At 39.0% G+C, this 10,404-nt stretch overlaps 1 protein-coding gene across 2 annotated transcripts; it reads right to left on the reverse strand.

Moving 5' to 3' along the window:
* Nucleotides 1–2,880: 2,880 nt before the first annotated feature.
* On the reverse strand, nucleotides 2,881–9,574 carry LOC101854604 (lambda-crystallin homolog). Of its 2 annotated transcripts, none has more exons than XM_005109621.3 (6): nucleotides 9,424–9,574; nucleotides 7,707–7,941; nucleotides 6,796–6,957; nucleotides 5,916–6,110; nucleotides 4,292–4,397; nucleotides 2,881–3,234 (listed from the first exon to the last, which is right to left on the reverse strand). In XM_005109621.3, exons 1-6 carry the CDS (start codon nucleotides 9,453–9,455, stop codon nucleotides 3,008–3,010), a joined length of 957 nt encoding a protein of 318 aa, XP_005109678.1. In that variant the 5' UTR covers nucleotides 9,456–9,574; the 3' UTR covers nucleotides 2,881–3,007. The 2 variants fall into 2 exon arrangements, with proteins under 2 accessions (XP_005109678.1, XP_035828580.1); XM_035972687.1 differs by lacking the exon at nucleotides 9,424–9,574 and adding an exon at nucleotides 9,150–9,229.
* Nucleotides 9,575–10,404: the final 830 nt, after the last annotated feature.

Consider the following 10,404-nt stretch of genomic DNA (forward strand, 5'->3'; position numbering starts at 1 on the left):
GTGTTATACTGTATATATAGCCACCTATGAATTTGATCTGGATGCCGGACTTATTCCACGACACTGAAATGTGCTTGCCATCTCTTCTTTACACTTTGCCTCTACGGGAGGCCCATCGGCGACGGTAAGAAGCCGTACCTTTTCCCCACGGGAGGCTGATGGGCGACTGTGATATAGCGTTACCACATCTGTATCTGGTCCGTGGGGATAAGTGTTGTACGCTTTGTGCGCGTCGTGAGTGGATAGTGTTAATTTTCTTGCCACACTGCGCCGTCCCTTCAGTTTTACAACATGCATATTGTCAATGTCCTGTCTGTCAGTCTTCTTCTTATCGCTGGGCTGATGTGCCTATCCCTGGTGGCATAGATGTTCTTTAAAACCCAGCTTGTGAAGGAAAAATAATTAAAATGTTGACTGAATAGCCAAGGGAGTGATTTCAATGGTGACCAATAAATTCACATTCCATAGTGTGAATGTGAAACAAAAAAAATTAAATTAAATACTGTAACAAACAAAAACACACTAAGTGCATTTCGAAAGAGCATAAAAAGTAGAAAGATCTGTTCTTTTAAGATGAAATAAGAAAAAAAAAGGTTCATAACATCCTCCTTCACAGCAATTTCTTAGTTCATTTCCAGTAATCGTATTTTGTAGGACTTGGGGGAAAATAACCTGGGGTTTTTATTTTTCTCTGCTTTGATTACTTTGAATGAAAAAAACCTTGGCTGAACCGGTGACTTAACTTACCATAACTGCAAATATAAGATTCATACTCTTTCCAATTCCACCATTGATTGTCTGTGCTGAAGTCAGACTTTTTGAACAATGGACTTACTTTGTGTTTATCAGAGTAAAGACAGAAAGTCAGAAAGGCAAAATACTAAACCAAACACAACATACAGGATAAGACTGATAGTTCGAATTTGTTGGGACAGGCCTCGGTAGTCTAAGGGATCTAGATCTATAGGTCGAGGGATATTTTACAAAGATAAAGAAGAAGAAAAAAAACCCCGGGGCCACAGGCACAGTTCGACGGATGTGTGATTTCGAGTCATCTGTGTTTGACCTATCCATGTTATACTGAAGGAACTACTATATAATATATAGAGACTAGAAGTTATGGTATTTGTGGGAAGGAAGACTTGAGCTTTTTTGTGTGTAGGGTGTGGGGCAAACATTGCCAGTGTGTGGGAAGACAGTGGGGAGTGGGTTTGTGTGGTAGCTATTGAGCAGGCAGTCATAAACTTGGATTATCGACTTGATTGGCTCAGCATTATATTGGGCTTCCTTTGATGGGGAATGTTTAGAATATGGATTTTTCTCCGCTGGACCGTGGCATGTTGTGTTTATGGCACAGAATCAGTACCGTTCTTTACTTATACTGTTGTCTAGATTATCTAGTCTGGGCGGGCCACTTTATCCTTATGATTAGCGGACCTAAACATATTTAAAAATTATGTGCACTGTATTGCTAATAGTAATAGAAATGTGAATTCTCTTCTTTTTTTCACGTAAAGGCCAAATTTTCAGGTGTTTTGTTTCAGGATGTGCTTGGCGGATGTTTGTGTATCTTTTTTATTTATATGTAGCATAGGCCTACTTCATTTTGGGATTTGGGGGGGGGGGATTTTTGTGTTATTTAATTAGGATTAAGATTTTAAGAGAACTCCTGTTGATATTATTGTCTCTTTAAAACTCCTTTTTCAATAGAAATGGATTCTTTTGACTGGTTCTATGGTAGGCCTATGTCTTCACATTGAATGTTCTTACAAATGCTTATTACATTTTTCATTTTGGTGCCTTGTGATGAAATAAAACGCGGACACGCCAGACAATTTGAGATCTCGTCTTGTGATGTTTTTATTTTTTCTTCTGGCGGGTTTCTTGGGCCAGTTCGCTACTGTAGAATTACAAAGTTCTATCTGCTGAGTAGGCCCTACTTGGCTTTGTAAGACATTTGAAAATCAAAGATTTTGAGCTCTACATCATGTCAAGATTTTTCAAATGCAACTCTTTGAATATCTTTATAACGGCTGCAAATAATCGTATGGTTTTGATAGAGCAGATATTACATTTGGTTGTTGATCTCATGGTCTTAATAACTCAAAATGGCCAAAAATGTTTGATAGAACTTTGTAATTCTTTGTAATAAAGGTATATATTCAATCAGGGAATGGCAAATTGTACGAGCTTTCCTTGATTTCGAGCTTTTCGTGTTTGTGTTATCTGTGCCCGACTGTACATAGAAACTGAAAGTTGTCAAGTGGTCGTCTTGACGTGATTGTTGTGGCATAAAAGTGTCATTGCCATGTCAGAATTAAGGTACATATGCTGATATTAATCTACGATTAGTGGGGAAAAGCTTTCAAACCCAACTTTTTTTTAGGAACAGTAAAAAATGCACACCTGAGTCTGTTTGCCTCAACAACTAACTTTATTTTTGGCATGGAAAAGTCTGGTCATTGCACAAAAAAAGATTAAACAGAATCAAGTCCATAATGCAATTTGAATACATGACTCACACTTAAATTAAGAACAAATGTTTAATAACTGGAGACCAGTGCATGATTTAATCAAAGTCAAAGAAGGAAAGCCACAAAAACTTCATATGGCACTCCACCATCGTGCTCCGAGCGCCGTGTTGACAAAGACACATTGACTGTCTAGAGGAACGGGAAGAGATTAGCAATCATCTATACTCCCTGAGGTGGTCAGCGTGGCAATTTTCTCTACTCCTTATTTCATCTTGTAATAGTAATAGAGATCTTATCAGAAAGTTTTTCTTTTAGCATGTGCCACTGTTGAAATAATATATTTCTTATTACAGAGCAGCCTCTCTATAACGACCTTCGATATAGCGACATGGTGCCCAGGTCACGATTTTTTCCTTATATATCTAGTAATTTATGGTTGCCTCTCTATAACAACAACTCTCTATAACGACATTTTTTTTCTGATCCCGACCATGTTGTTATAGAAATGCTGCACTGTACGTTAATCCGGCGCTTTATTTTGCCTCCTCTTTGTTCATGCCAGCCTTCAACTTGGCCAGGGCCACAAGCCGGCGATCTCGCCACTGTCTCCGCTGTTCCAAGTTCTCTACGGGCCCGGCAACGTTCTCCATCCCACGCTGGATTACATCCAGAGTTTCCCCACCAATTTTCTCAGGAGGCAGGAAGTCTTTCTGAATCCCGTAGATCATGTCTGCGTATCGGTCACTGTAGCTGTGCAAACCTGAGGGAATCAAAATTTGAAAAAAGTCAATTGACGATGGTGTCATTATTCATTCATACTATACCTGGATATCTGGAGGTGTCATCTCTGACTCATACTATACCATTCTCTATATTTATGAAAGAAAAAAAAATTGCTTTTGTTACCTTTAACAATAACACCTTTTTTCTCCAGTCAGCTATTTACAAGAAGTACCGAACAGATGTGCAGTCTATAAATTGCAATGTGACTCAGCCAGTCAGTAGCAGGCAGCCATAGAATTTCACGAACAAAAATCCTATGGATTCCCCTCAGATTGAACTCCCTACCTCAAGGTTATGAGGAGACGGTGCTTAGAAAATGATACAAAAATATCAAATACTGGTAGCATGTATGTTTTTTTTTGCTTTCAAAAGTAAATTTATACAATAGTAGTCAACTATCCATTTTGAGAATGGTAGCTGATTTACCTGCTATGAATAAACAAACAACTTGATCAAAAGAGAGTCAGATCTCATCCACCCACAGCAGGGAAAAGTTCTCTCTTGATATCCAGTCATCCAATTGATATTGTAAATAAAAAAGCTATTTATATTGTGCTAATCCAAATAGAGTGATACTTCTAAAGCTAAATAAAAAGAAGAGAGAAGTTATTCAAAAGACCATAAACCTTTTCAATCATCAAACACACGCTTTCTCACACACTGACAGCTCAGTTGGTATCAAGCTGAGCTACTGCGTGATTCAAATCACTATTGAAGTATTCCAGGACTTGGGTTGTTGGGGAGTATTGAAAGCCCTCCCCTCACTTGGCTCAGTCTTATCAGAGACGGATGTCAAATCCAGAGGTACTGCCTCATGAATGGAACTTATATAGTGTTGAGAAAGGCTTGAACTAAGGCCATGCTGTATACTTTTTATGGAATCCCACACAAGTTGAAGTTGAGAGGAGCCTTCATTAAAGTCATGAGCTGACTGTAAAGAGAGCAATTTGACAACAAGTGACAATAACAACAGGAATATGTTCACAAACAGAATAGCACACTTGTCCTTTCGTAGACCAATGTACAACACCTACCATCAGCGTTGAGATATGCAGTTTCCCAGGGTCCCATGAAAGCGTAGCGCATTCCTAGTCCCTGAGACATGATCACGTCACAGTCCTCCGGGCTCACAATTCCATCCTGCAAACAAAGAATCAACACGGACAGATTGAAAGTTTTATTTTCCAGAGAGTAAAAAAGTTCAGAAGCGTAAATTCTGCTTATAACTGTCCCCGTAGAATTATGCAAATTTAGAAAGCCAAATTATGCACAAAAAAAGCAAAATTATGCAAGTTACCGTAACGCCATTCGCGACATGTTTTGCACTTTTTCAACACGAAGTTTCATGATTTTCATGTTTTATGTACAGAAAAATTGAAAACAGAACATATCAGTATCAGTAATTTGTTTTGTATTTGGAAAAGAAAACAATACACATCAGTAAAAAAAAACAACAAGTGCAGCCTCTGTATAACGACCTTCGACATAACGACATCCTCTGATGCCCAGGTCCCGATTTTTTCCTTATATATCTTTAGTAAAATTTTCGGTTGCCTCTCTATAATGACAACTCTCTATAACAACGTTTTTTCCTGGTCCCCATGATGTCGTCATAGAGAGGCTGCACTGTAGTTCTCTTAAAAGCTAATTATGGACCTCTGCACGCCCAAGCCTTTAAGTTATTTTATCATCACTGTCAGAAAAAAAGAGTGGCTCCAAATTGTTGGGCTCATTCTTTACATCCGGGTCAAACACAGTTGAGCATATTTCTTGCAACAATGATGATATGCGAGTTTAAAAGAAGATTTTAAGAAAAGTTCAGAGATATGATCAAACAAAAAGACAGTGAATAAAACTTTACAATCACAAACATACGGCTTCTTCAGCTTGTGACCAAATTTTACGTGAAGCATCCACTACATATCACTCTGCTACTAGTTCATACAAGTTCTTTGCACTAATACAAAAGGATAAGCTTAGATTTCTTCCACCAGATATGAGGAGTATTTTATGAGCAAAATAAATCTGAAGGCTGCTGATGATTCAGCAGATATTATGGGCATTTTGTCTCCAGCAATGCCCTTACTTAGAGCCAAGGGTGCCACCTCCACCTAAAAGAGGTGTGAAGTATTTTCAAAGCAGCAACGTACTGTCATCCTAGTACATGAAGAGATAGTCCGCCCCAAGGATCTGGTAACTATGACCTAGTGGAGTATGTATGTGCATTTATGTGCATTTGTTGGCACTTGTTCGTGTGTATGCGTGTGTGTGTGTGTGTGTGAGAGTCTGTGCATATGTGTAAGTGTGTGAGTGTGCGTGAGAAAGTGTGCATAAATGTATGAGTGTGTGTGCGTGAGTATGTGTGCATATGTGCGTGTGTGAGAGTGTGTGCATATGTATGCATTAGAGTGGGTAGTGTTTGCATATGTGTGAGTCAGGAAAGACATCCTCATTATCATAATGAAGCGCTAGATCTGAGACAGACATTGGCGACCACGGTTTCCCATTCATCTTTCTGCTCAGATGCTTTAAAAAAACAGCCCAACCCCCCCCCCCCCCCAAAAAAAAAAAACCAACCCCCTACGTTATTACTATTCTTGTCGATCTCCGCCACTCATCTAGCTGTTCCAGTTCTCTGAGAAGGATTAAAAAACTCACTCGGATCAAGTTCCACGTCTCAGCCAATATTGCGTACTGAATACGATTCAGCACAAAGCCGTTGATCTCCTTCTTCAACAATACTGGGGCCTGTCCGATTTCCTTGAGCAGAGCCACAGTTTTCTCTATCACGTCAGCGTCGGTCCAGCTTGCCGGAACAACTTCTGTAGCAGGCGCGTAGAACGGTGGGTTTGTCTGATTGAGGGCAAATCATGGAGAACAGGGTAAATTCTTTAGAAAACCCAGTATTGAAAAATGGTTCAGTTAACTACCATACTGAAGTAAACAAAATTATCATTATTTGCACTCTGACTTGGTCCTGTCTTTTCAGTTTGAAGTCTTTTTCAAGATTAATGAGGTGTAGAAGGTACGCTAATATAGTAGTATGAATTTATCTTGAATGTCCACTTTCCCCCAAATTTAGATACAAGACGTCAAACCTCCCTGTTGCTTAACCAACCATTTGTTGTAGAATATTTAAGATTTGGATGTAGACAACATGTCAAGGAGCTTTAGGTTAGTGGAATCAATAGTGGAATCAATATCCATACCCCTCATTTCCTAAGCTCAAGAGAGAACTGAAGACAGAATGAAGAGACAGACAATAGACGTGTACTGAACCCACAGTGTTATTGAGTGGTCAATGCCTCACTCCCTTCCTACTTCCTAGGATAAGGAAATCAAATTAAAAAACTAAATGGAAAAGTGAGGATCATGCTTATTACATAACAGAAAAAAGAAAAGTTTGGAACCCTGCACAAAAATGACTGCACCGTGTTTTTACGCTTTTTCTACTTGAAATAACTGGCAATGTAAACTTTTCACTAGTCTAAACAGGATAAATAGGAAAGCACAATAGAGTGTCAAGCGATCTACCTACCGGGTGTGTAACAACAAAGCGATTTTTGTGAGTAAGATCCCCAGAAATGAGAGATGGCATCAGGGCGCTAGTGGAGGAAGACATGATGGCATCAGGACTCATCACTTTCTCTATTTTGGCAAACACAGATTTCTTTAACTCCAGTCGCTCGGGGATGCATTCCTGTAGATATTGATAAAGAATTGCAAACACAATAAACGACAAAATAAACCATGATTTCTTTCGTTTTACCGGGTATTACTTTACAGCAAAAGCGATGAACAGGGTAAACTAAAAGATGTTAAATAAACTTAAGACACAAATTGTCAACTATTTCTTACTTTCTGAGCCCTTTGAGCTCCGCAGGCATGCATCATCAGGCTTAGCCTGAACCTACACTCCTGAGACACTACAACCAGCCAGATTTACACCAACACACACTGAAGTGTCGGCTTAGTGTGCACGCCTGATCGTTGGGTCAAGAAAGTATTTTTTTGCAAACTTCTGAGAAATTATAGGTTAACATGTGTGTTTCAATTGCTTGCATCTATTCAACAGAACCTGAGAACGTAGCATCCATCAAGGATAGGATAAACAGTAGGAGGAAATCCCTTTAAAAAAGCAACAAAAAAAAAACAATATAAAGAAACAACTCCAAGAACTCCATCATTGAGGATTCAAACCAAAGTCATCCGAACTCTATATAATATATATGTGTGTGTGTATATATATATATATATATATATATATATATATATATATATATATATATTATATATATATATATATATAGCCAAGTACCAGTCTGATACCACCTGAGCAAAGAGCATTGAGGACTCATATATATTATATGACCTTATGCAGTGCAAGCGCCGAAAAACCTGTACTAAAATTAAAAGAGGACTCGAGGTCTTCCAACCCATCCTATTTACCTGGATGAAGAAAGCTCCGTTCACACACTCAGCCAAGTCCTCGGTGTACGTGATGTTGGCAAACTGCTGCTCCTTGGAGAGAGAGCCTCGCAAAAGTCCCTGCTCCTCGAGCTTGTTCAGCTGGCTCCAGATGTCGTCCTTTGCCACGGCATTCTGAGCCGGCTCCACATCATACACGGACACCTGGTAGCCTCCACTGACAAACAGCATGGAGAAACTGCGACCTATCAGGCCGCTGGGAGGAGGGAAATATGAGAATAAGACAAACAAATAAGATAAAATATAGTAATACATATATTCTACTGATCCTTTGATCACTGGAAACAAAATTTAATTAGCTTCCGCGACACAAAATATTACGTGTTTTACAGAGTCATACAAATTATGACAAATACCAACACAACACAAACACTAAAAAATAAAGAGATCTAGATCTACATGAAAATAGACAAAAACGATGTTCAATCAAGCCACTTAGTACCTAGATCTAACAACAGAAAAGGCAAAGGAGAGCTGGTCAGATCACAGACTAAAAAACTTTGAGCCCCCCTCCCAGACATTATTAGAGAGTCTAGATTTCTAGATATCTAGATCTAGATCTAGATATCTAGAGTCTAGATCTAGAGTCTAGATCTAGAACTAAGGAATCTAGATCTAGAGATCTAGATATAGAATCTAGATTTAGATCTAGATACGAAGTGGCTAGCCGTACTTACGGTACGGCTAGACAGAGAGTCTAGCCGTACTTAAGTACGGCTAGACTGCCAGTCTAGCCGTACTTAGATCTAGGTTTGGCCCTACCGACGCAAGCCTGTTAAGTACACAGGTCTCATTAGATCTATATCTAGCAATTATTCAGGTTCAAATACATGCAAGCCAGTAAGGCATCTTTAGGTTTTGTCTGAAATACAAATAATTTAGGCATAGCAAACTAAAAATTTCATTTACAATTCAGCCATCAATATTAAGTACGGCTAGCCTGACAGTCTAGCCGTCCTTAAGTACGGCTAGCCTGGCTGTCTACCCGTACTTAAGTACGGCTGGACTGCCAGTCTAGCCGTACTTATCTTAGGCCCAATTAACATTAGAAAACAGGAGGTTTAAAATACATGCACTGTCATTAAGTGTTAAGGCACCTGGTTTCGTCTCAAATACAAATACTTTAGGTACTGCACACTAAAAATTTATATTTACAATTCAGTAGGCCTATTTTTTTTAAATGGTCAGTCTAGCCATCATATTTAGAATAAGTACGGCTAGACTGCAAGTCTAGCCGTACTTAAGTACGGCTAGCCAACCAGTCTAGTCGTACTTAAGTACGGCTAGACTGCCAGTAGAATCTAGATCTAGATTCTAGATAGATCTAGATTTCTAGATAGATCTAGAGATGTGCTAGCCTAAATTAAATCTCAACTTCCAGCAAATTTTTGGATATAAGAAGACCATATAGCACAGATAAAGGACTCAAAGTCGTAGCAATGTCGAGATTTCCTCATATAAAATGTAGGCTATGATAATTTTATTACACTACTCATGTCCAAAACCACTACACTACGAAGCCCCCCCAAAAGATTACTGCTAGACCTACAATCATCGCGTTTTATTTGTAATAAAAACATCCTTTTGTATGGAGGTTCAGAAAAGAATTTCTGTAAGTTGTAAGATTAGTTATCTAATGTCAATAAACACACTCTAGGTTTTACTTGTCTTTACTCACCTGCCAATGACTGCAATCTTTTTACTGGCCATGATCCTAACCTGACAGGATCAACTGAAGAAGAAAAAAGGACAACCTAGACAGAAATAATGCCGGAGCCAAATTCGGCAGTGCCTATCTTCTCGACTTTCTAGCAAAAGTGAACTGCGAACCGGACGAGATACGAGCCAGCCTCAGTCAAAGCCAAAGATATTAATAAACTAGATATCTAGGGCCTAGGTTGTGTGCGCCCACTGGATGCTGAAACGGGAAGAAGTGCAAAAACTCCAGTTCCGTCGTTATCCCCGCTGAAAGGCAAAAGGCCCCCTTGTTAGCAGTTAAATTAAACAGCTTTTCAAGGCTTGTGACGATTTATAATACTCTTCTTTCCTGCAGCGGCACTAAAGCTTGTAAAGGAAAATTATTATTTAGGCTATTCTCCCTCCTCTTTTTTTTTTTTTCTCCCACTAACGACTAGCGTTTATCATTTACGAGACTAAAACCCTTGAAAAAAGTCACAATTCAACATATTTCATATCATGTCTGTTTATATCAGCTTCCTTTTTTGCATAACATGCATTTAAGAAGACCCCAATAATGTAATCCTTGACTATAATCGTCATCCTTTGGGAAATGCTTGATCTAGGTTTTACGATCGTTGCTTTGGGAGCTTTGTTTGGGGCCCGGATACCGGTCAAAGGTCACTGTACAGACAACGCCCACTTCAGTCTCTCTCTCTCTCTCTCTCTCTCTCTCTCTCTCTCTCTCTCTCTCTCTCTGGTGGTTTCTTACTTAGCCTACTTACGTTATTATTACGGGGCCTATATAATAATAATAATAATAACTATAATAATAACAATTACAATGATATTTATTATTCATATCTATTCAGTGGTCGCGCTAAACAAATTGAGTGTTTCGTCTTTGACATGAAAGCAAGCGGCGGTATAATTTCGAGCTGAATCTATGGTCATTATATTTGACCATGACATGCGTGCTCTA

Source organism: Aplysia californica, unplaced genomic scaffold, assembly GCF_000002075.1.
Source record: "Aplysia californica isolate F4 #8 unplaced genomic scaffold, AplCal3.0 scaffold00797, whole genome shotgun sequence".
Classification (NCBI taxonomy): domain Eukaryota; kingdom Metazoa; phylum Mollusca; class Gastropoda; order Aplysiida; family Aplysiidae; genus Aplysia; species Aplysia californica.

Bases quoted from the DNA above. Each gene is read 5' to 3' on its own strand.
- LOC101854604 (XM_035972687.1), bottom strand. From the start codon at position 9,202: ATGAGGAAATCTCGACATTGCTACGACTTTGAGTCCTTTATCTGTGCT. The intron at 6,958-7,706 runs GTAAATAGGATG...CAATATCTACAG, and splicing joins ACGGAGCTTTCTTCATCCAG to GAATGCATCCCCGAGCGACT. The intron at 4,398-5,915 runs GTGAGTTTTTTA...CTTTGTTTGCAG, and splicing joins AGACGTGGAACTTGATCCGA to GATGGAATTGTGAGCCCGGA.